The following is a 26,415-nucleotide window of genomic DNA, read 5'->3' on the forward strand; positions in this document are numbered from 1 at the left end:
AGCCAAATTGACATTCTAAGTTTGGAAAGTACAATATCTGAAGTTAGAAATTCATTGAATGGGCTTACTGGCAGACTGGACACAAGGACAATAAAAAATGGTCTAATACTTGTAATTGGAACCCCTGAGGGGGAAGGGTAGGAGAATGAGGCAGAATAAATATTTAGAGAATGGCTGAAACTTTTCCAAAATTGATGATAGATATCAACCCACAGATTCAAGAAGTTCATCAAATTTCCATCTGGCAAAATACTAGGAAAGCTACACATTGGCACATCATAGTCAGATTGCTGAAAAGCAAAGCAAAGGGCAGCCAGAGGAGAAAAGACACATTACACTCAGAGGAACAAGAGTAAAATTGACTTCTTGTCAAAAACAATAGAAATTAGAAACAATGTCATGACTTCTTTAGAATGCTTAGTAAAAAATATGCCTGCCTAGGATTTTATACCCAGCAAAAATAAATTTCAAAATGAAGCTAGCATACAGACATTTTCAGATAAACATAAGCTGGAAGAATAATTTCCCAGATGATCCAATACTGTAAGAAATAATACAGAAGAGCTTTCAAGCTAATAGAGAAATACTCCCAAACTGAAGCATAGATCTATAGAAATGAATGAAAAGTATCATAAGAAGTAATTTTAAAATATTTTGAATGTTTTCTATTGAATTTTTATGTACTATATAATACACACAAAAATAAAATACATGGTAAAAGTAGCAGAAAGAGCAGGAAGGGTTAGTGAAATTATAGTTTGTAAGGTTCTTGTATATGAAGTGATAAAATAATAATAATAATAATAATAATTATTATTATTATTATTCATGGTAAACTGAGACTGTTGAGTGTGCATATAATAATGTCAAGAGTTAACCATTAATGAAATGTGGAAATGTATAGCTAAAAAGAAAAGGTAAAATGAAAAAATAAAATTTTTGTTTAGTATAAAGGAAGGCTGAGATATTTGAACAAACAGCAAGATAGTAGACTTAAGCCATATCAGTATTACATTAAGGGCAAAAGGAATAAATATTCCATTGTCTGATGTTAGTCTGAATAACAAAAGAAGATCAAATTATGTGCTGTTGATAAGGGTCACACTTTAAACAGAGGACACTGATACGCTGGTTGAAAGTAAAAGGATTTTAGAAATTATGCTATGCAAACACTATGAAAAGCTGATGTGGCTGTATTAATATCAGACAACATCTGATCAAATGCCTATTCAAATCTTTTCTCAGTTACCATATAATCATCTTAAACTCAACTTGGCGAAAAGTGAACTCTACTTTTTCAGCTTGTGTTGAAGCCTTTTTATATTAATTTAAGGTGACAATATTATATCAGTTTTTAAGTCCAAAGTTCTTGGAATTATCTCTTTCCTGCTTCACATCCAATCCCCAAGGAATTCCTATTGCCTCTACTATCAAAATATATTCAGAATCTAAGCACTCTGTACCATCTCCATTGCTGCCACCCTGGTCTAACATACCGGGAGCTTGAACTTTCTGGCTTTCTGCAGTAGGTTCTAACTGAAGTCTACACTTACATACTCCATTGCACAGAAGTTTTTCAATATAGAAGCTGGAACGATCTTTTCTTTCTTCTCAAGAATGAGAGGCTTATTTATATATTTATTTTAAATATTTTTAAAATTGGGATGAAATTAATGTAATAACCACAAAAGAAGCCTAACCATCTTAACATGTACAATCCAGTGCTATTTACTACACTCAAAACAATCTGTAACTGCTACCTCTATTTAAAGTTCCAAAACATTTTTATCATCCCCTAAGAAAACCCCATAGCCATTAAGCAATCACCCTCCTTTCCCTACTCCCTCCATCCACCGGCAACCACCAATTGCTTTCCGTTTCTATGAACTTACCTATCATGGATATTTCGTTAAGTGGGGTTGTTCAATATATGACTTTTGTGACTGTTTATTTCACTTATCATAATGTTTACAAGGTTTATCCATGTTGTGCATCTATCAGTACGTCATTCCTTTTTATGGCTGAATAATAGCCCATTGTTTGTACGTATCACATGTCATTTATTCATTTATCCATTATTGACTTTTTTTCCCCAGCTTTTGGCTATTGTGAATAGTGCTGTATGATCATTTGTGTGTACATATTTATTGGAGTCCCTATTTTTAGTTCTTATTTTTATTTGAAAAATTTGAAACAATTACAGACTCACACAAGAATTTAAGAACAGTACAAAGAACACTTATTTCCTGAATCATTTGCAACTATGTTGCTGGCCTTATGCCCCAACTTTCCATATACCTTAGCGAGTATTTCCTACAAACAAGGACACTCTCCTAAGTAATCCTAAGACGACCACTAGAATTGATATATTACTACCATCCTGTCTTCAGACCTCATTCAAGTTTGCCAATTATCCTAATAATAGTCTTTTTTTTTTTTTTTTTTTTTTTTTTTGCTGTTCACACTATTTATTTGCTTCTCTGGGAAAGTCAAGAACATCAGGGCCTCATCACACATCAAAAGCAGAGGGGAGCCAAGGGCACTTCAGTGGGGGCTCACAGCTCGAGGACTCGGGCGGACTCCAGTAGGGAGGGGGATTCCACGGCCACTGCCCAGGGTCACCTCAGAGAGGGTCTTTCCTCCCAGCCACCCAGGGGCAGAGCTGAGATGGGGACCCAGGCTGTGGTCCAGGGTGGCCCCTACACCCACCCTGCTGAGGAAGGAGCAGCCTGTGCCCTAGGCACCAGGCTGCAGGCTCCTGGGGGAGGGGCTGCGATGGGGCCTGGTCGTCCACAGCCCACACGTGAGGGGCTGTGAGCACGTGTATGAATGTGCCTCTGGGGATGAGCGTGGCTGCCACCAGGGAGATGTGTGTTCATCTCTGGGTGTCAGCTGCTCTCAGGAGGGGAGCCCCTCGCCCCTCACCCCTTCCAATGAGGGGGGCAGGCGCACATCAGGCTGGGCAGCAAATGGCGGTCTCCAGCTGCAAACCAGGGGATGCTCCCTGCCCTGGGCTGTGTCCCCCTCCACTGCCCAGAATGCGCCAAGCCCAGCAGAGCCGGTGGTGGGCCTGATCTCTGGGCTATGGTTGGGGAGACCCAGAATCCTGGTCCAGGCAGGCCGAAGAAGGGGCTGGGGGCAGCCCCCCAGGGTCCCCAAATTAGCACCAGGAGGAAGGAGGGCCCAGTGGGGTGGGAGCTCAGGACAAGAAAGGGCTCATGTGGCCCTGCCTTGTACAGGAGGCAGCTCAAAGACCTCTGGCCGGGCCTGGCCAGAAGACAACACAGGGGTCACACCCTTCCCGAGTGGGGGGGCATGTCCCCAGGGCTCCCCCTTCCCAGGCTCCATCATCTGCTGGCTGTGCCAAAGAGTGTGTGGAGCGAGGGGCACATGAGGCTGGGGGTGTCCCGAGGGACCCATGCTCCATTCTAAGACCAGGGAGCCTGGTCTCCCTAGAGAGGCACAGCGTCACCCTGACTGCCCAAGATCCAGACCCAGTGCCTCAGCCTTCACTTCCAGAGGCTGAGCGGGGACAGAGCAGTCCCCCAGAACCCCTAGCTCCCCAAGTCTCTCTCTGGCAGGGTGTCCCCTCAGGGACCTCATTGGAGGTGGCAGGAAGGCACAGGCAAGAGGCCCAGAGGTGGCAGGTTGGCCTGGGGCTGTGTGGAGGCCCCGGGTCACATCGGCCAGGACCGCTGTGGGCTAGAGTCACCTTGTGGAGCTGCCGCCAGGTGAGAGGCCCTCGTGCAGGGAGAAGCGGGAATGTCGGTGTCTCTCCTACCGGGCATCGATGCACGGCTCAGTGGTTTAGGGTGCGTGGGTGTGGTGATGGGATGGCGGACCCCTGAGCCTCTCCTTCCAGTGAAAGACAACTCAGGAGGAACACATGACGACACAGCGCGTCCTGGGCCCATGACTGTGGGTGGAGGGTGGGCAGGCGCTGTGAGGGCCAGGCTGTGGGTGTCCGGTGCAGAGGCAGGGCCGGGGTCTGGGGGGCCGGGCGGGTCACATGATGGAGCAGCGTTTACAGCGCTGCTTCTTCATGTCGAGGTCCTGGGGGTCACTGGCGGGGGCCTCAGGCCCCACCTGGTTCTCTTCTCTGGAGCATTCAGTGGCGGGAGGTTGGGGGGGGGGGGGGAGGCTCGGCTGCACTGCCGTTGGGCGGGGCAGGCTCCTTGGGCTCGGCTGCGTCTTCGATGACCCCCAGCTCTGCAGTGACGGTGTCCTGCAAGCCCAGCGCCTTCTGGGTCTCGGCTTCACCCTCCACGTTCTGGTAGCCCATGAAGATCATGGTGACTGGGGGCTCCTGGCCGGGCTGGATGCCTGGCGGGCCCGACGTGGCCTCTCCCGGCTGGGCCTGAACTCCCGTGATCTCCCGCCTGGAGGGCGTGGTCCGGATGGCCTCCTCTGACGGTGGTCCCCGGGGCTCCACTGGCCCTGCCACGGACCCCGCTTCGCTCAGCGTGACCTCCTCTGCCTTGTGGGTGAGTTCCTCCACCTCAGAGGAGCTCAGGGGGTGGATCCCATTCTCCGCTTTGCCGTCCACGGCATGGACCACTGCCTTCATTATGGCGGAGCCTTCCACCATCCTCCTGAGGGTGTTGAAGATTCTCTTCTCCTTGGGCGTGCCCACCGGTGTCTGCTGAGAATTCAGCACCACCTCTGCCTTCTGGTCCTCCTGGGCGGGGGGCAGGGCCGGGGCCGGGGCGCGGGCTGGGCTCCGGGCTGCTGTGCCCTCCTTGGTGGCAGGCAGCGCATCGGGGTTCTCTAGCTCCTCAATCTCCTTCTCCAGCCTGGAGACGGAGCCCTCCAGGAGCCGTGCCTTCTGCTCATCCTCCTGCGTCTGCCTCCTCATGTCCTCGTCCCCCTCGAGAAGGAGGACAGGCATCCCCTCCAGCAGCCAGTGTTCCCGCAGCGCCTTGGACTTCAGGTGCTGCAGCTGCCGCCGGCCTTCCTCCAGCTGCCGGCGCCTTAGCTCGATCTCTGCCTGCCTCCTCCGCTTCTCTGCAATGGCCTGGAGCCGCTTCTGCTGGGATGTTGTCTCTGCCGCCATTTCCCCGCCGAGGTCCGTGGGTCCGCGAGGCCGGGCGGGGCGGTCGCGGGGGTGCGCCGCCGCTGCGCTTCGCTCTCGCCCCCTCCCGCCCCTAATAATATTCTTTACAGCAAAAAGATTTTACGCAGAATCGCATATTGCATTTAGTTGTCAGGTCTTTTTGGTTTTTTTTTTTTTAAGTTTCCTTCAGTGGGAAAAAATTTCTCTCTTGAACTTAGGTAGTGTTGACATGTTTAAAAATTACACGCAGGTGATTTTGTAGAATATCCCCCAGTTTGGAGTATCTGAAGGTTCCTAATGATTAGATTCAGATTGTACATCTTGGTCAAGGATATCATAGAAATGATGCTGTGTTCTCTCAGACGATACATGATTTCAGTCACTGGTGGTGTGCACTCTTCCCATTTGTAATTAATAAGAATTTTGCAGGGAAGAGGTAATTTGAAACTGTGTAAATATGTCATTTGTCATCAAACTTTCCATTTATTCATATGTTTATATCTGTATGGACCTATAATTTTCTATTTCATTCAATGAGTTATAATTTGTTCCTTTTATTATTTATTGTAATGCTCAAATGGCCCATATTTGATCAATGGGAACCCCTTCAAGCTAGCTTCTGTGTCTTTTTAACATGTCGCCTTTTTAATACTTCTGTGATTTCTAGTACAAGAAGGTATATCATCATCTTATACATTCCCTGCACTAGCTTTGGAATTAATCACTTATCCAAGGAGCCCCAATTCCTTACAGTGAAACAGAGTATTTAGAAGCCATGATCTGGGTCTTAGGAGTTCTCACTGCTATGGGGGTGTCACTGTTCCCAGCCCTCTCAGTGGACAGATTAGGGAGCGGTATTTACACACATACATCCACATTTAGATTATAGGCATGCCTCAGAGATAATGTGAGTTTAGTTCCAGGCCACTGCAATAAAGTGAGTCACCTAAGTTTTTTGGTTTCCCAGTGCATTTAAAAGTTATGTTTATATTATGTTAAGTTTGCAATAGAATTATGTCTTTAAAAAATGTACATACCTTAATTAAAAATACTTCATTGCTAAAAAATGCTATCATCTGAGCCTTCAGCAAGTTGTAAATTTTTGTGCAATAGTAGCATCAAAGATCACTGATCACACATCATCATAACAAATATAAAAATAATGAGAGTCTGTTTCTGTTTTGCAAAAAAGTTCATCTGTATCACTTTTTTTAGATTCCACATATGAGAGATATCATAGGATATTTGTCTTTGTCTGACTTCATTTAGTGTGTTATAGCACAGGGAACTATTTTCAATACCTTGTAATAACCTATAAAGGAAAAGAATCTGAAAAAGAATATATATGTATGTGTGTGTGTGTGTATATATAACTGAATCACTTTGCTGTACACCAGAAACTAACACAACATTGTAAATCAACTATACTTGAATAAAACAAATGAGAAATTTTGAAATATTGTGAGAATCACCCAAATGTGACACAGAGATATAAAAGTAAGCAAATGCTGTTGGAAAAACAGTAGAAAAATAGGTTTGCTCCATGCAGGGATGTCACAAACCTTCAATTTGTAAAAAATGCAATATCTGTGAAGCACAATAAAGCAAAGCACAATAAAATGATGTGTCTGTATTTTTATAACTGCATATATTGAAAACCAAGAGTTTTTACCAATTGGCTTCCAACAAGACAAGGTTTGTTCTAATCTTCTCCCTTTCACGTTTTTAACTCCCTTTTATAACCATGAGAAACTTGGCCCCCATTATCTCTAATAAGTTTCCCTATTTGTAACCATGTTTCTATCTGCACCACAACCCGCTCCCTTGCCTGTACACCCTCCTCTCCCAGCTTGGGCTGTAACAGCACTTTCTGGGCTGCACTGTATGCCTCCCACAGCCAGATGCTCTCCTCACCCAGCACGGGCTCTGATTCCCTACAGCAGACCACCCCTCTGTAGAGGTGCCTTCTGCAAACCCTCAGACTTCGATTCCTCTTGTTGGGCCCCCCATTTGGTGGTCCTCCTCACCTGCTCAGGCTCCAGTATCCCATGTTGGGCCAGCCCTCCTCACCCTGCTTGGTCTCCGACACCCTGTGCTGGGCAGGCTTCCTGTGTAGATGCCCCCTTCACCTCACTTGGGCTCTGACCCCCATTCCGGGTCACCCTGGCTCCACCCCCTCCATTCTGCTGGCATGGATGCCAACCCTGCTTTGTGCTACCTCATGGCTTTTGGAGTTGTTCAGAAAGAGGAGGAGAGAAGAAGAAACAGAACAATTCTTTTAAAACTTATATCAGATAAAAATGGTTATAGCAATTTGCATAGCCATCAGCACTCTACAAGGTATCTTATTCCTCTATATCCTCCTGAAATGACTCCCTCTCTAATGCAGAGCAAAAGTCAAAGTCCCCATAATAGCATCCTAAGCCCTACTTGACCATTGCTTGTTACCCCAGTGTCTCAGCTCTTTCCGAAGCCCCCCTCCCATCCCCGTGTTCTGACTTTCCTCGCATACTTGGCTTCCTAGCTGTTCCTCAAATATGTAAGGCAACCTCCTGCAGGTTCTTTGTTGTAGCTGTTTCCTCTGGTCCAAGCATTCTTCCTCCAGATATTCCTTCAAATATCTGTGCAAATCTCATGTTAGTAAGCTCTAATCTGATGCATTCATTTGCTCAGGCTGACATAATAAAATACACAGCCTGGGTGGTTTTAATAACAGAAATGTATTTTCTCATGATTCTGGAAGCTGGGAGTCCAAGTCCAAGGTGTCAGCAGGTTTGGTTCGTGGCCTGCAGATGGACACTGTCTCATGCCTTTTCTCTATGCATGTGCATATCCCTGGGGTCATAAATCCCTGGTATCTCTCTCTGTCTTAGCCTTCCTTTTTAAGGACACTATTCAGAATAGTTTTATTTAAACTTATCTTTTTAAAAGGCCCTGTCTCCAAATACAGTCACATTCTGAGATCTGAGGGTTAGGACTTCAACATATGAACTTCGTGGGAACAAAGTTTAATTTATAACATCTGACCACCTAACATAATGTTGAAATTTGCAATGACCTGGTATTTCCAATCAACATCACCTTGTTCTACATTTTTATTTCCATAACTCTGATCAACTTTTACCATAGTATATAATTTGATCGATATATATTAAGCTTCTCCTCCCGCTATTAAAATATATGTTTTACAAGGGCTTAGAACAGTGCTTAGTAACCACTCCATGCATTGCGTCTAGTGAATGAATGAAATTAATATGTCCGTTTATTGTTGATGAACATTTGGGTTATTTCCAGTTTGGCGAAGAATGTGCAATGAATATTATTTTAAATGTACCTTGGCATACATGCGTCAGCATAGTCTCTAATGTATGCCCAAAGTGTGGAATTGTGGGGTCATAGGGTATTTGTGTTATATTATTTTCCTAGGAATGCTGTAACAAAATACCACAAACTGGGTGACTTAAAACAATAGAAATTTATCTCTCATAGTCTGAAGGCCCAAAGTCTGAAACAGAAGTGTCAGGGCCATGCTCCCTCTGAAAGTCTTAGGGAAAACTCCTCTCTTTCCTCTTCCTAGTTTCTGGTGTTTACTGGAAATCCTTACATTCCTTGGCTTGTAGCAACACAACTCCATCTCTACCTCCGTCTTCACATGGCCTTTGTCTCTACATGCCTGTGTCTATGTTTTCAAATCACTTTCTCTTTTCCCTTATAAGGATACTAGTTACTGGATTAGGGCCTCCTCTAACCCTGTATGACTTCATTTTAACCTGAGAGAGAGCATATCACAAGGTACATGAAAGGCAGGCTTGAGCTACAACTTTCGTTGGGCAGGTGACATTTAGGTAGACAGAAGACTTCAGCCCTGGGACCAATAGATGTGGCCACTGCCCACCCAAGAACTAGCACAAAGCCTCCTCCTCCTCGCCAGTGCCTTGGAGACACGTAGGTCACTGCCTTCCCTTCGCATACGTGCACAGCATCTTAGAAAAGCACGTCAGAGGGAGATCGCCTCAAAGATTTCAGTTCCATTGTCCAAGGGGTACATTGTCCAAGGGCTACTGAACAGCAGCTGTAAGAACTGTTTAGATGATTGGCTCGGACTAAGTTTAAACCAGGTTAGGCATTTAGTTTTTCTTTTTTCCCACTTACCTGTGGGTGCAGGAGAAAAGCCAAATGAAATAAAGACCAAATTTACAAATACCTTTTCTGTGCAAAAGTGAGTCATGACGTGTGTCAAGAAATTGCAGCTCACTACTAAATCTTCCAACTTGCTGCCTCTTTTGCCACTACCCATCCTGCATTTTGAAGAATTCTTAAAATGTTTGATTATTCTCTTGTTCCACCCAAGTGTATAGGTGGCTCCCTCTTCTTAATAAATGGTACATCAAATGTAGGCATACAGTGTTCTCCAAGGCACTGCCTCACCCTGCTAAGCTAAGTGGGGCCCCTCCAACCTCACAGCAGTGTCTACATTCTGCATCCTGTCAGGATCCCCTGCCCCAATGCCCCAAAACATTCCACGTTGGTGTTTCTGTCCAAATTTATGGTCATAATGTTCTTTTTGCTAAAGATATTTCTTCTCTCTTCTTAAAAGCACTCTGATTTCATTCACGGCCACGTTTAAAACACAAGAAAGGTCTTTCCCATTAGTAAAATTGTTCTAAAATCTTATTGTAGATACTATTTTCTTCTGATAGTTTGTATATCAGCCTCATCTTCTCTTTTTGGGAAACTCTACCTTATGCCATTTTCCATTTCTCTATGACAGTTAGCATGACAGCAGGTTGTAGTACAGACATTTATTATGTAGCTGATAATGGACAATGTTTGAAGTGGAGAGGAATAAAAAGAACCCTACTTCCAATTATTAGTTGCAGTTTTAATTTTTTCATTGATGCTGACTTTAACTTGTAATGATGTAGTATATAATTACTTCCACTCACCCGGCAACACCTCTACTTACATGTGCCCAGGTAGCAACAAAAATATCCTTGATTTACTCTTTATCATCCCAATAGTATGTATGTATATATGCATGTATGTATATTAAAGTACAGTCAATTACAAAGTATCAATTTCTGGTGTACAGCACAATGTCCCAGTCATGCATACACATACACCTATTCATTTTAATGTTCTTTTTCACTAAAGGTTATTACAAGATATTGAGCATAGTTTCCTGTACTATACAGAAGAAAATTTTTTAAAATCTATTTTTATATATCATGGCTAACACTTGTAAATCTCAAGCTCTCAAATTTATCCCTTCCCACCCCCTTTCCCTGGTAACCATAAGATTGTTCATTATGTCTGCAAGTTTGTTTCTGTTTTGTAGATGAGTTCATAGTGTCCTGTTTTTCTTTTCTTTTCTTTTCTTTTTTTTTTTAAAGATTCCACATATAAGCAATCTCATATGGTATTTTTCTTTTTTTCTGGCTTACTTCACTTAGAATGACATCCTCCAGGGACATCCATGTTGCTGCAAATGGCATTATGCCGTCATTTTTTTATGGCTGAATAGTATTGCATTGTATAAATATACCACCACTTCTTTATCCACTCATCTGTCAATGGACATTTAGGCTGCTTCCATGTCTTGGCTGTTGTGTATAGTGGCTGCTGTGAACATTTGGGTGCATGTACCTTTTTGAATTAGAGCCCAATATTATTTAGATCATTTATACTTGTGTCACTTAGCTAAGGGATGCTAATATTCAATTATCATATATTAAATAATCACTACACACCTATGGGGTATTATAAGCTTCATTTAAAGGGTGAGGAAACTGAGGTTTCAACTGGTTATTTGTCTAAAGTCACACAATGAGTAAGTGATGAAAAATAAGGATTTGAACATGGATCACTTAACTCCAGAACCTCGGCCATAGAGGCTTCCATAAAATACATTGAAATTGATGGCTTAAACATTAGGATCAGACAGAGACAGCACAGCCAGAGATTTCTGAAACTTGAAAGAGGGTGAGGGATGGGAGGTGGGGCAGTTGTGCCAAAGTTCAGCTTAATTCACTGTACTGCTCAGCCTTGCACTTTCCATGGCTATGAGGTCATGGTGTGCTTTGCAGAGAAACAAAAAAGCTCTGTTGAGCAACTTTCCCTAGAAGTTCTGTTTTAAGTCTTTCTAGACTCCCTCTTATCTTTGTGAAATGAGTGGGACTGAGCTTATTTTTATTTGAGGGGTAGTGAGACTGAGATGGAAAGAGATGCAGTGATTTTGGGACATGCTATTTCATAATAACAAACTAAGTAATGTTCCCTACCACCCAAGTCCAAGAAGTGGCCATGGGTTCCTAACAGGCTTTTACTTCCAACTAACAGATACTGTAATGTCTTTGTTTACTGAGAAAGTTAAAAAAAAAAAAAAAGCAGTACATATTTATGAAGTAACTACACAGTTTTGGCCAATGAAGTTACGTTCAGAAAGGCACCAAAAAAAGAAATCGTTGACAGCAATAAATAGGCCTCTAGGACACAAGAGAATGGGGACAGTTAAATGTCTGGGATTAGAAAATGTTTTGTGTGTGTGTGTGTGTGTGTGTGTGAAGAGTCACATTAATTAATCAGTACAAGAGGTTAAAGTCTGTAAAGAATGTGAAGCAAATGTTCCTGCTGAAATGGTAGTGACTTGAATTTCTTTTAAACAGAACCTGGGTTTCCTTCCTCATTTTGTGCAACTTTAGGGGCTCCATGGAGCCAGTCCATTCAATCTTCCTGACTTAAGCATCCTGCTGTTGACACCTCCTGGGCCTCCAGAAGCACAAATCAGTAGTATGGTACTGCCTACTTACAGAAGAAATCTCTCATCTGGGGAGCACTCAGTAATCTGCAAGTCTTCAGAAACCCACAGAAACCTAGAAGTTTCACTCTGGATGCTCAAAAGACATAAGATACTAGTTGTTTATGACACTGAGTTCTTAGATTATGTATGTTCAATTAGATGTATGTATTTTACATAGAATATAATGTGGCTTTTATAGTATGCAGCCATGTACTATGCTAATGCCTGATATTATTAAAATAAAATGCATCAAATACTGATTGATCTTTTTGATTCCCTCCATGACTCTCAGTTCAGAAGCAGATTGCAGGTTCATTATAAAATGGGGTGGTACTAGGGCAAACTCAGGAGGCCATTTCAGAAAATGAGACTCTAACTTGGCAACCTTCAAGAGACAGGTAATAGAAGCGATCTTCTCACTGACTTACCCAGGAAGGGGATGGTGAAGGGGGCACACACACCAACACATTCACTCCTTCATTCATGCAACATAGATAAGTGCTAAGCACCTACTCTGTTCTAGATGCTGACGGTACAGAGGTAAGGCAGATGACCATAGATTGTACGATCTTGTGCGGCAATCACCACAATACACCAAATAACTAATGAAAAGACTTCTAGTTAACCCAACTCATTGCATGGGCTCCTCTGTTTCATATAAAAGAGTTTACAATTTGAGAATAAAATGTTCTTTTTAATTTTGTATGGTTATTCTAGATGTTTGGGCAACACCCAGGGCCAATGTTCATTTTGCTATGTTTTGATTTCTGTACCTTGGCAAGGCAAGGGATATTTGTGGGTGATTATTCTGAAAAATTTTTTTTTCTGGATTAGATATGCCACCTACACTGTCCTCTCATAATCATCATACTCTCCTATTAATTTTTATTTTGAAGTTCTTAACATATAAAAATATATTTTGTCTACTTTGTTATGAACTTACTTATCATATACCCCATTATTTATAATAGCATTATGTAAAATATCCATAGCTTGAAAATACCCTTTCCTTTCAAATGTGGTTTGAATTTGCTAGTATAAATATTTTGGCATAGGGAAAAGCATTTTTAACAAGCAGGTGGCATTTAAACTATTTTATTGAGATGGCATAAGCCCAGGAAACATGTTCGAATTTTCAAATATAATTTGATTTATATGATTTGACTAAAGTTTATATTTTGGTTCTCTGTAAACCAGGACCAGGAGAACTAATTAGAATCAGGACTCAAAGCTATAAGGAGTACTCATTGATTCAGATCATGAAAAGACCACAATGATCAAGAGCAAACATTCATCTCCCTCTTCATCCAGTGTTCAGGGGGTTAAGTGCTGTTTGTTTCAAATCCTTGGCATTAACTCCATCTTCATAATGAAGAGGACAATTAGCATCTCTCTCCATTCACTGTTAAGATGTAGTATGTTAATTAGCAAATCGCTCAGTTAACAGAACTCAGTGAAACATACCACTTGTTTCTCATCTTTCCTCATCTACTTGAACATATAAACCATTGCCACATTGAGGAAAGTGCCCAAAGCTCCTGAAATGCATATTTATTTACATTTTGACTGCACTAAGAACCAGTGTTCTGGTATTTAAAACAAGGACTGGTATACTGTGCACATGTGGAGGTGATCCAGTCACTCTTTTAATTTGATTTAATTATATCACACAGTTGGGAATCTGTAAATATGCATACACAGAAATGTCCTCTCCTTTTACACATTTCTGATGCTCAGAAAGGTTAAGTAACTGCCAAGGGACGCAGAGCTCAAGTAGTAAAGCTCAACTTTTAACTTAGGGTAGGGTAGCTTCAGAATCTGGAATTTTTCTTTTACTGCTGATGGTAGATGGCCTTCTGGGAATACATACATGTCACAGAATAATCAGCAATGTGGTTAAATATGTACGAGTTAGTCATCTTAGCATTAAAATAGTGAAAAATCGGAAGTAGCATAAATGTCCAAAAGTTCAAAAACAGTAGAGTTTATGGTACAAGGGATTACTATTCTACCATTAAAAATCATGTTTTTGAAACACAGAGCTATTTGAAGATACTAATAATATAATGCAAAGCAGAGAAGTAAAATCAAATTATAAGCCAGCAGGGACAATATAAGCCTATTTTTTTTTAAGAAAATATATCCGAATATAAAATGTATAGGAAAACAAGACTGGAAGACTAAAACATTTTCAGATATTATTTATATTTCTGGATTTGGAATAATGAGTAATTTTCATTCTTTTCTGTATACTTATCTGTTTTTTTAAAATTGTCTTCAATGATCATATGTTAGTTTTATGATTAAATGATGGTAAATTATATTTTCTAAGAGAAATGTACAAATGTAACTCTTCAGTGTATTAAATTCTTTCTTTTGACAATGCAGTAAATATTTACTAAATATCTACCATCTTTCATGGACTAAGAATCAAGATAGGACACAAAGTTGTAATTCATGAGCTCTGCCTTCAAGGAGCTTCCAATCTAGCTAAGAAATAGAAAAGGGTGTACATGCTGAGTCTGTAAATCTTATGTACTAAATATTGAGTCACTATCTTTTATATTCTGGGTTCTGTGTTGATCATATTCTCCTTTAGTCTGGACCACGGTTCTGTGAGGCCATGCTTTTATTCTCATTTTACTTAATCAATGAGGTGCAGAAAAAGCTGCTTAAAGTAAGCTATGGGGCTGGTGTTCAGAGTCCTGGCTCACTGGCTCCAAAACATCTGCTCTTGTAGCTTCTGAGGATGAGAAACTGGAGCCCAGAGAGATTTATCTACTGGTGAAAATAGAGCATCATTTTAAATGGAGATATTGATCAACTTTGACAAGTTTGATGAACTGATTCCCTCATCTCCCATCCTGCCCCACCATCGGAATAACTGAGTCGACAGGTTAGTGAGTGTGTGTATCTTCTCTATGGCCTCTTTAGAATGACCTTGGGATCATATTTAATCATTTGCTTGGCCATTTATTCATTCAATATGTACCTTACACCTTGTAGGTAGTAACAACCAGGCTCAGCACTGATGATACAAAATATACATGAGATGGAATTACTGCCTTCTAGATGCTCACAGGGGGGATGATCTGAACAATTAGTTATAAAGTGTGTGTTAGGACTGCTGTAATGGAGGGGTGCTAATGGGCTGAGACCCCATCAAGAAGGAGGCCACTAACCCTTCCTAGGGAAACCAACTAGTTTATAAGCCCATCGAAGGCAGCAGCTCAGCTAATTTATTGTTTCTTCCTACCTTTGGAACCATCGGTTCTGCATCACAGTGGAATAAATAATCACCCAATAAATACATGTTAAACTGTTGATGTTGATTGAGGAAGCCAGGAGTCAAGGGAGGTCATCACTTAAGTTTTACGATGACCAATATAAACATTTTCCACTTGATCTTCTACTCAGAACAGTTTCCATCACCCCCCAACCACTACCCATCATCGTTCACATCTTCTGAAGATAAGACAACTCTTAGGAAAAGCATCAGATCATCCAAACGAACAATTACTGCTTCCTCCCTCTTAATCTCAGATTGGTGGCAGAAGCAGGGAAAGTAAAGACATGATGGTCAGACACCCTACTCTGTCTGAACTGGGTCCATGGGTATCAGGACCTTCTCCAGGTTCTATAAACCAATGCTACCGACATTGCCCAATTCCTGATTCAACACCACGCTTCCTTAGCTCCAGCCCACCCAGGATTGACACTCTGCCTCTTGTATGCCAATGAGGTTCTTATTCCCAGCTTTTGTTCACTTCATTTTTACCTCAAATGCCCTCTTCTTTCCCTTCTCCCAATCTTTTCATAACATCCACTTTATTATTAAACTTAAATATATTCATAGTGTTTGACCCACTGCCAGGAATTTAAAGATTTACTCCCAAAAGTTTATTAAAAATCATTACATGGTAGTTTAATAGAGGCTTTGTCTATAAATTAGGAAATTTGGAAATAGCCGCAGTACAATTCATTGGCAACTGTCAAAGTGTGTTAGGTAGCATCAGCATGGTGAAGTTCTGTGCAGCCATCAGGGATTGCCATTTTCCACCTTGTATATACTTAGAGAGGAGGGGGGAAGTAATTGGATTTATTTATTTATTTACTTTTAGAGGAGGCACCGAGGATTGAACCCAGGACCTTGTGCACGCTGGGCATGTGCGCTACCACTTGAGCTATACTGTCCCCCCTCTACCTTGTATATTTTGAGCTGAATTATCTCATCTCACCCAGGTCAGGTTTGCAATGCTTAGCATCCTCCCCCACCCCCAATCAACTTTACCTCTAAACTCTTCCCACTGCCTACCTTCCAGCTACATTCGCTTTCTTTTTCCTCTTGGAACATGTCAGTCTCATTTCTACCATATGATAGACACTTTTTCTGCCCCCACCTCTCCATGACTGACTTTCTTGCCACTCAGTTCTCAGTTTGGGCATCTCCTCCACAGGAAGTTCTATCCCCACCACCCAAGCCAGGGGTCTGCCAACTTTTCTGGTGAAGAGCCAGTTAGTGAAGAATTTAGGCTTTGCAGGCTAACAGGCAATAACTTAAGCAGTCTGAGCCACTACTGTCACTGAAAATTTATGATCTTTCTAAATATGTAAAACTGCAAAAACCATTCTTAGCTCACAGGTCATACAAAAACAAGATGGCAGGCAGGACTTGGCACAGATCATAGTCTAATCTGATTCAATTTCAAGAAGTGTCTCTGGTTATTCTTAATCACAATGCCCTGCTACATTTTTATTGCAGCACATATCACTGCCCACTATTTTATTTATTTGTTTTTTTGTCTCCCCACAGTAGACCAGGGGTAATACCTATCTTGTTCACTGCTACATGCTGAGTACCTGTGAGAGTGGTTGGCACATAGCAGTTACTCAACAAACATTTGTTGAATGAATGGTAAAATTTGAAGGCATACTCTACGCTCTTTTGGGGGCAGGGGTCATGGGAGAGTCATCTCGGCATGATTCATAGTCCCTAGGGGATTATCCTGAATTTTTTTTCGAGTGAAAGAGCTCTTCAAACTCAGCCTGTGCTAATAAGATTTTGTGTAAGCTTACTTCAAATACATTGCACCATTTTCAAAGGAAACAAGAGTGGAACCTTTGTCTTCCATGAATTTAGCGTTTGTGGATGTCTTTTTTCAGGTGATGGGGAAGCTCATGACATGAAATAATTTGTAATTTTGCTGAGAGGTTAATTTGAACCCTTGAGGCTGGTGAACAGGACTCAGCCTCTTAGAGGCTAATGTGACCAGAAGCCAGTGTGCAGCCTAGGATGTGTGCATCTAAGGGTGGGGTGGGCACAACTTAGGATCTTGCGGGTGTATGAAAAATTTTTTCTTCTGCCAGAAAATAGGTAAAAAATGCCTGAAATGAAGACAACTTCTAGAATGATGAGGTAAGTGAAGGAGACTAAAAATGTATTAGTTCTTAGCCAGAAAATAGACCTTTTGGATAAGGAGTGGAATGTTAAATTCATTGGTGACTAGGATCTATGATATAAACAAGCCAGCCATATGTTCTTTATGAAAATTAGAAAAAGCAGAATTTGTGAAATGGATTCAGTAAGTGTTTCAGCCAGGACAGAAGCTGCTCATCAAGTGAGAGTTGGATCATTTGCATCTTATTTTGCAGTTATACAAAACTACATTGTACCAGGAAAATGATATATTATGATGGTCTTTATGAAATTGAGAAATTTCAAGGGTTCCAGGAGCTCTCCCTCATGAGTTAAAGGATCTGTTACTTAATGAGCTCACAGGGAGTTGGCATCTTCACAAACAAGAGATGGAGATTAACCTACGAAAAAGAATTAATTAGATAGAAATATTAACAATGGTAAAATTCAAAAGTTGAGGATGCTCCGTCCTATTGTTGAAGTGTCCATTTCTCTGCTCCTTCCTCAAAAACTGCCTTCACATTTCATTCTCATCATTATGTACTGTTGATCCTTTCCCCTCAATTCCCCTGTCAGCCGTTTTCCCCTGGAAATGTTCTACCATTAACAAATGCCTTACTGTTTAATGTTCTCTCTGAAAGTTCAGAAAATGACATAGACAATGTCTAATTATTAGCTTTCACAGTATGACCAGCGTCAACATTGTTCCAGTTTGCATAATTTCATGGACAGAATCTGTTTTACTTAAATATCATCAGACTAATTTACTCTGGATCAATGGGCAAGCGAATAACAATTATAAGATGACTGCATAGACAGAGCCTATTCCCGGGGCAAATCTGTTTCATCCAAATGATGAAAAAGTAGCAACATAACATTTGATATATTAACTGGTGTGCTTCATTCCTGGCATTACTTTGCACCTCTCCCTTTACCCTGATTCAGCCATTGGTACACCGCCGGTTAATAAATTGCCACACTTGGATCAGAGAGCCAAGTTTTGAGTTTGGCATTTTAAAAGCTGAAAATCAAGCGTGAAATCTTTTGATTTGGAAACATATACAATTAGTCAGTTTTTCTTATGCCCGGAAACAGATAAAGATTGTCTGGACTGGGGGATGGGAAGGGATAGTCAGAGAGGAAGCAAGAGAACTGCAGTAGGTGTCTCTGAGAATGGGGCCATTACTGTGCTGGACTGAAAATCCCTGGATGGGAATAACATGCAAAGGAAGAAAAGTAGGTCATTTTTGGGAGTCTGAAAGTGGAGAGGAATTTTGTCCTCTGTTTCCTGGGTAGAACCCAAGAAAGCAGCAAGCCCTCAGGTCGTCTGCCCCGTGGGGGTTGTATCTAATCATCCATTCACTCATTTGTCCACTCAGCATGTATTTTCTGCCCATCTAGTGGTAGGCACTGTATTTGCCACTGGGAATGTCAATGTGTGGAAGCATGATGGCCTTGGAGCAAAAACCTATGGCCTGATGCTGTTCAACAAATCTCTTTGCTCACAGTCTGCCCTGCCAAGCTGATGATGCCTCCATCCCTCCAGTGTTCAAGACAAAACCTTGGCATCTTCTTTGACTCTTTTTCTCTCACACCGTGTATCCAATCCAACAAGAGATTCTGTTGACTCTACCTTCAAAGTATATCTAAAATCCGAATACTTCTTTCCACCTCCACTGCTACTGAAATAGTTCTTAACAGGTCACTGTGCTGCAAACTTCCTTCTGGAGTGTGTTCCAGGTATAACAACCAGAGCAACTTTATGATCTAAGTCAGATGACCTCAGTCCTCTGCTCAAAACTCTCCATGAGTTCCCCATTTCACTCAAGGAAAAGCCCAACCCAATCTGCCCCTCCCCATGGCCTTTCTGAATGCATCTTTGGATTTTCTCACCTTTCCTCACTCTACTCAGCCCCAACTGGTCTTCCTGCTGTTCCTGGAATGAGCTCACTCCTGCCCACCGTCCTTTTCGCCTGCTGTTCCCTCTGCCTGGAATGCCCTTCTCCCTACAACCCACCTGATGAGCATCTTCATCTCTCTCAAGTCTTTGCTCATATATCGCCTTCTCAGTAAGCTCTATTCTGACAAGCCTGTTGAAAATTTCAAACCACCAGCCCCTGCCTGTGCTCCTAAATTCTCTTTACCCTGCTCTACTTTGTTCCATAGCTCTTATCAACTTCTACCATACTGTGTAATTAGACTTATTTATTGTGATTATTTATCATTTATTTCCTCCTCCCAGAGTGCACACATCAAGAAGCCAGGGATTTTTTTTTTCAGTCAGTTTTGTTTACTGGAGTTTCCCAAGAGTCCAGAACAGGTCCTGGAATACAATAGACACTCAGAAGATATTTACTGGCAGAAGTTGTTGAATGGGTTGCTTCACAGCATAGTGTAGGAAACAGTGGAATGCTTTCTTAAGCACTTAAAAGTAGCACACTTGTGTTGGAAGATCTTAGTCTCACAGAGTTCCTTCATCAGTGTGGCATGGAGAAGGGCTCAGAAATGGATGAGGAAGAGTTCAACTCAAGAGATAGACCATTCAATGGGAGATTTGCTTCCACTTATGCATTTTAAAAACCTTACTAAATACCTACAGTTTGTGAGACATTCTGTACAAATGAAGTGCGTATAAACTGAATTGCTGGCAGCTTCATGGATTTCTCTGTCTGTATTCCCCTGGGACATCAAGAATAATGTGTCCAAGATGGAACATGTCCTCAGCCTCTAAATCTACTTCTCTGTTCTTTCCCTTGGCTAAAGTCATCTCCATCCATCTGAGTCATCCAAGTCAAAAACCCTGGACTCTTTCTAGGCCACTGCTACTTAAAGTGTGGTCTACAGAGGATTTAGACCACAGATTACCACTGCAACAAGAAAAGAACAGAAATTGAAAGTAAGTGTCAGAAACTTGTACAGCAAGTTGACATTTCTGCAACATCCAAGCATGTGATCATTTCTTTTGTTTTATTTTACAAAAGAGGTGGTCCATAATGGATTGGGAATTCCACAATTTAGACCTCACCAAGTTAGGTTGAGAAGCACTGTTCTAGAATGCTACTTTCCCCTCACCACCATCCAGGCTGACATCAATTCTGAAATACCTCCCAAATATATCTCAGATGTATTCTTTCTCTGCTTTATGTTTGGGTTCTTATTTCTTATCTGGCTTATGACAATGGCCAGGTAACTGCTTTCTTTCTCTTTAGTCCTTTCCACTCCTCTAACCATATACCATATTGCTTCCAGAGCAACATTTTAAGATGCAGATATGATCACGTGCCTCCCTGTTTGAAATCTGACAGTGGTTCTCCACTAACCACAGAATAAAATATATGCTCTATTGCATGAATTTCAAGGTCCCCTAACAATCTGGCCCTTTTCTATTTAGTTTAATCTTCTGCCATTCTCCACTCTGTAGTCTCTATAATAACCATATCAAATCAGGGTTACTAAATACATTGTCTTTTTTTTTTTTTTCCAGATCTCTGTAACTTCAAACATTCTCTCCCATGCATCTGTAATAACTGTCTGCATTTGCTCCTTGGAAAAGTTTTTTTCTGTAACATTCCACTCAATAGAATCATACTGGGGTTGGGGTAATGGGAGCAGGACAAAGTTTATTGTCACATCTGGGTCAGAAGTGAGTAAAAGAGTGAGCATATCAGGGCAGGATAAGAGAAGGTCTAAAGCTTGGGGTGAGGGTTTCTGAGCCAAATGCAAAAGAAGACATGGCTCTGGGCTAGTCCAGATCTAGGAGACAAGAACCAAATCAGAGTGATAGAGGACAAGTTGTGATGTTGAGGAGCAAACTCTGAGGTCAAGAGAAATGTCAAAATATGCCCCAGAAATGAAAGCTGGAAACTAAGCATGACCCAGGCCAAAGTACTATCTGGAATCTCAAACAAGAGCAGGAAAATTGCACACTCCACCTGCACTGAGGTCTGCTTGATGCCTTGTTGATGCTCCAGCTAGTTTTTTGTCTCCACTTGCCCACTACACAGAGGTTCTCACCCTAGGATGCTTTTTGTTAAGGAGTCTGAAACCTTCTGCTCAGATAACACCTTCTCTCATCTTCTTGCCACAGTTTGCTTAGTGTATATGCTCATATATTTATTAGTTATTAACTCATTTTACTGTAATTTTTAAAAACATATTTCCCCCCTCTGCTGCTAAACCATGAGCTTCTGGAGTATAAATCTGTATGTTACTTATCTTCGTATCCTCAGTGCCTGACACAATTCATTGGCATGTAGCTGGCGTTTGAACAAATGTTTGTGGAATGACTTATTAAGGGAATACACAAGTGTTTATTTAGGACATTCAAAAGGAGTAGACTAGGGCAACCTTTTAAATTGTCCTTTAGTATGCTTCATAATTCACTATAAAATTTTAGGTGACATCACCCTGGCAGTGATCATTTGACCTCAAGTTTCCAGTTAGCATTATGCAGGGGAAATATGATCTACAACTAATACACAACACAATATTGAACTGTTCTTGGAAAATAAGTCCAGGACTAGATTCATATGAAAAATGGAATGGTCCAAGTTATGCATGAATCTCACCCAGAGGTCGGCCAACTTTTGCTGAAATGTTTTAGCAAATATTTTAGGCTTCGTGGGCCATACAATTCTCAGTTGCAACTACTCAGCTCTGAATTTGCAGTGTGAAAGGATCCAAAGACAATTCATACATGAATGAATGTGCTAGTGTTTTAATAAAACTTTGTTTACAAAAATGGGCAGTGAGCCACATTTGGCCTGGGCTCTGTAAAATGTCCACCCCGATCTTGTCAGTTCTTCCGATACTTTGTTATCAGAAGGGATCAGAGTAGGAGAGAAAAACAGACACCGATGATTACTACATAGCCTGAGCTCTCTACTTGAGATTAATTATCTTGCACTGGAGTATCACTGGGACCTGTGGCGGGGGATAAGAAAAAAGCAAATCATTCATGCATTTTATAGGCTTCTGCCCAGACTCAGTTCACATCAGCTCTGCTCACTCTTCATTGGCTACACTAAGTCAGATGGTTTTATCTGACTTCGAGGAGACATCCGCTATGAATATAAGTGAATAGCTAACGTCTACCAAGATTTTAGTAGGAAAATTAAGACTTTTGCTAAGTGGATTAAATGTCAAAAGTTTTAATATCTGAAGTTATGCCAATGTGTGTGGGAGAAAGCGGAGGTCCAAAACATTTTTTTCTGGCTCATTTACTCCATTGTATATTTAGATAGTGAGGACCTTCTCCAAATATTCTGGCAGTGGGAAATGGAGGTATTCCTCAGAGTACTGGATATTATTTAACATCTTGTGGTGTTGTCAAATCAAGGTTTAAAGAAAATTTAGTAACATTAGAAGTAGCATTTATATGACAATAAATATTATCAGTTTTCCTACATGGAAAGACAGCATGAAAATAACAGAGCCAATTTGGAAACTAATGAAAATTAGGAAATTGAATATGGGTAATCTTGGCTCTTTGTGTGTATTTGATATAAAGTCAAATTCTGTCCTCAGTGACCCCTACACAATTTGCACCTCCAGAGCTGGGTCCTTTGTTACTATGTATAAATGCACCTGATGCTGTATCATGCCATCCCCCATGGACAGGAGTGACAGCTAGAAAACTGGAGAGTAATTTGCAAGGGCTTTAAACCCATGACTGGTTTTCACTGGCTGCCATCCACAGGGGGCTGTTCACACATTATGGGACATAGCTTCACTAATCACCACAGCCACTGGCTGGCTAAAGGCTTCCAAGGCTTCAGGGCTCATGCTGATCTTAATGCTGCTTCTCTCTGGTTGTCTATTAATACTTAAGAGGGGATGATGGGGGATATTGAAGACAGCAGATCTTCCTGTCTCCATCCAGGAGCTGAAAAGGAGAGGACTACATTCCGGGGCTCATGTTTTAACATGATGATGCTATCTATGCATGCTGATTTCACATTCCCACCTTCTGAGCTTCTCTTTGTACAGGTCAGTAATGCTAGAGGGATCCAGTGTGTTCGATGCAGGTGGATGTCTGAGTTAACTCTAAGTTTAGTTTATTTGCCTCCCTCCACCATGGCACAGTATATACTATGGTGGATGTGGGCCCAGAGTGTTGGTCAGAAATTGTGGAATCTCTTTAAATCAGTGGTAAGTTTGACTAAGGAGTTGTCTAAGTTAATTTTTGTAAGGAGGGTAAATATCTTCTGGTCAGTGTAAGAATCCTAGCAAATGATTAAGCTTACTGCCCGGGACTTATTCTTGATTCTTAGACAATTTCATTGTCTATCTTTTATTTTCTATGAGGTGCAACATTAAAAGGCCAAGTAAACAAATTTTTGTTAACTTTCTGCTGTTTCTTGGTCAAAAAAACAATCATAATCCCATCAATTGTAGCACCATAAGAAATACCGTGTTGGGCCAGACCAGTGGCGCAGCCAGCATCTTATCCTTGCCTGTGATTTAAACAGCTTTAACCAGTTTTTTGAAGAAAGTGTATGGTAGTTACCATTATTAAGTCAATCTCAACTGTGCCAACATTTTTTTTTTTAACTTAAGGAGGCTTCATTAGTATCTACTTTTTCTGAAATCATTTTAAGGATACATAAAAGTGGAAAAAGCTTTACCTAGATCCTCCTGAAAAAATTGTTTTTCATTTTAGCATCACTTCTTATCTTTTACAAGATAACACACAACCCTGTATGGCCGCTAATGCTCTTGGAGAAGGGGGAAGTGTCTGTTGAGTTAGGAAGTGGGTGTTACATTTTATCTGTTTGGTCCCCTAGATTCATGCCTCTCCCTTCTCCCCCAGGTCTGTGCCCTGGGAGGCTGACCTTTGTAGGCTACATCAACTACCCTTGCATTACCTTCTGATTTCTGTTAGGTTTCAGCCAACAGGAGGCACCGGCAGGAAATCAGAGGAAGACAGAAAGGTTGAGGAATTTATCTCTGGCTCCCTCATTCTGTGCTCTGAGGTTGGCCTGGGCTCTATTTCTCTGTCAAAGACTACAGCTCTGCTGGACAGCCCTCTCTACAGTGTCAGCTCTCACTGAGTTCCAGTAACTGCTCCCACACCTTCCCTCTTTCATCCTAGGCTCAATTTCCTTGTGGTGCTTGTCCCTGGGTGCTTCATCAACCCTTCTTTGCTACTCTTAACAATAACCTTTTGCAAATAGTTACTTTCATTAGCTCTCTTCAGCTGCCCTTTTCAAATGAGCCATCTGTTCCCTGCTAGGTTCCTGACTGATACAGGATAGTTTGTACCTTTCATCTGGATGCTCTGTTTTTTTTAGGGTGCTTGCAGAGAGACAGAGTGACTCTGACAGAGCTAGAATGGTCTTATATTCTAAGGTCTGATTTTGTTGAGTTCTGCAAAGAATTTGCCGTTAGGAATAATTGATAGGGTTTTTCTCCTTTGTGCCTATAGGAGGAAGCATATTTACTGCCTTCCTATATGCCAAAGAAGAAACTGAACTGAATACAAACTTGGACTGTATATTAGTTTCCTATTGCTGCTATAACAAACTACCACAAATTTACTTGACTTAAAAAACCACGAACTATCTTACAGTTCTGAAAGCCAAACATTTAAAATGGGTCTCACTGGGCTAAAACTAACAAGTCAGCCTAGCTGCGTTCCTTCAGGGACTCTAGGAGAAGAACTGTCTCCCTGCTTTTTCCAGCTTCCAGAGGCCACCAAATTGCTTGTTTCATGGCCCCCTTCCATCTTCAAAGCCAGCGATAGCTAGTTGAGTATTTCCCACATAGCTTCACTCTGCCTCTAACTCTCTTGCCTCCCTCTTTCACTTATAAGGACATTTGTGATTACACTGGGCTCACCCAGATGATCCAGGATGATCTCCCCAGTATGAGGCTTCAGTTGATGAGCAACTTTAATTCCGTCTACAACCTTAATTTGCCCTTGAAATGTAATTTGCAGGTTCTGGGGACTAAGACTTGGGCATCTTTGGGGCCATTATGCTGCCTATTGGATAAAGCCTGCCAATGTAGAAGGGATTTAGCTCTATAAAAACCCAAACATTTTGCCTCTGTCACTGCAGGGTGAAGAGTGTTACCTAAGAGTTCAGGACTTTAAGCTAGAGAACATAGATTCTGAGAGCTTTTCTACCACCAGCCTGCCATGAGGCCTTGAGAAAGCCAGAATTGTACCAGGGAAGCTGAATTTTCTTCCAACTCTATCACATAGTGATTGTTTTGTTTAATAGATAAGAGAAACATGTTTTACATTCTAGTACTTCAAAATAGGGCTACAATTTCTGTTACTTACTCATGATTTCAGTAGAAAAGATTCAAAACGTATGACCAATGTGTATCAACATTTTCCAACACATTCAAGCTAAGAGTTATGGTGATATGTTAGAGGGACCACAAGTAATGGTGACATTGACTCCAGCCTGTGAGTTTTTCCTATGCAAACTGCCTACTGGCCTGCATTGGTTTTGCTAGAACCTTGGTCTGCATTTATTCAGTAAGATCATTAAGTTTTCTTAAAACTAGAACATGCCATTGAAATAGGAGTTGGCTGGTCTGTGCTCCATAATAAAAGATTTTCCTCCAGAATCAGTTCTCACCTCCAGCCTCCTCAGTAAGAACTAAAAAGCAATGTGAAAGTGTAGAAATGATTAAACAAAAACAATCCTAGATCATCCCAAGAAGAAGTGAGAAGGATTTTCCAATTCTCTTAGCACATCATATGGATATTGGATGATGTGACATTAAGGCTGCTGATATACAGAGATCTGGGGCCCTGGTTCAAAATGCACTGAAATTCAGAGCCATGTTTTCTGTGCTGAGATCCCTGCTGGGAGTCTGGAGCACATATATTTTTTGAAAAAATGATATTGAACCTATTTCCCCAGCCATTTGTTTTTCCCTTCCGAAAACCATAGTAATAACATTTTCTAACTATATTAAAAACTGCATCCATGCCAAAAAAAATGCAACAACATATGCTAATTCAGTGCTGGAGCAACTTCATGACTTGATACTGTCTTAGAGATGAAGTCAGCCCTGAAACAGTGATTGAATTTGACCCTCTGAGCAAATTCTATGAAGACAAACACGCGATTCTGCCTGTGTCAAGGCCCAGGACTCCATCTCCTGGCCAAGGATGGGCGACATCCCCTT

The 26,415-nt window shown here is 41.5% G+C and overlaps 1 protein-coding gene and 1 long non-coding RNA gene across 2 annotated transcripts; one reads left to right on the forward strand and one right to left on the reverse strand.

Annotated features, from left to right (window-relative positions):
• The first annotated feature begins 947 nt into the window (after positions 1 to 947).
• LOC116661513 lies at positions 948 to 17,515 on the forward strand. The gene is made up of 3 exons (XR_004317396.1): positions 948 to 1,244; positions 7,157 to 7,163; positions 17,505 to 17,515. It is a non-coding gene; the product is annotated as an uncharacterized LOC116661513 (long non-coding RNA).
• On the reverse strand, positions 3,980 to 5,114 carry LOC116661512 (paralemmin-1-like). Its single transcript, XM_032473731.1, has one exon. It carries the CDS (start codon positions 5,051 to 5,053, stop codon positions 4,109 to 4,111), a length of 945 nt encoding a protein of 314 aa, XP_032329622.1. The 5' UTR covers positions 5,054 to 5,114; the 3' UTR covers positions 3,980 to 4,108.
• Positions 17,516 to 26,415: the final 8,900 nt, after the last annotated feature.

The sequence above is a fragment of the Camelus ferus genome, chromosome 35 (assembly GCF_009834535.1).
Source record: "Camelus ferus isolate YT-003-E chromosome 35, BCGSAC_Cfer_1.0, whole genome shotgun sequence".
NCBI lineage: Eukaryota > Metazoa > Chordata > Mammalia > Artiodactyla > Camelidae > Camelus > Camelus ferus.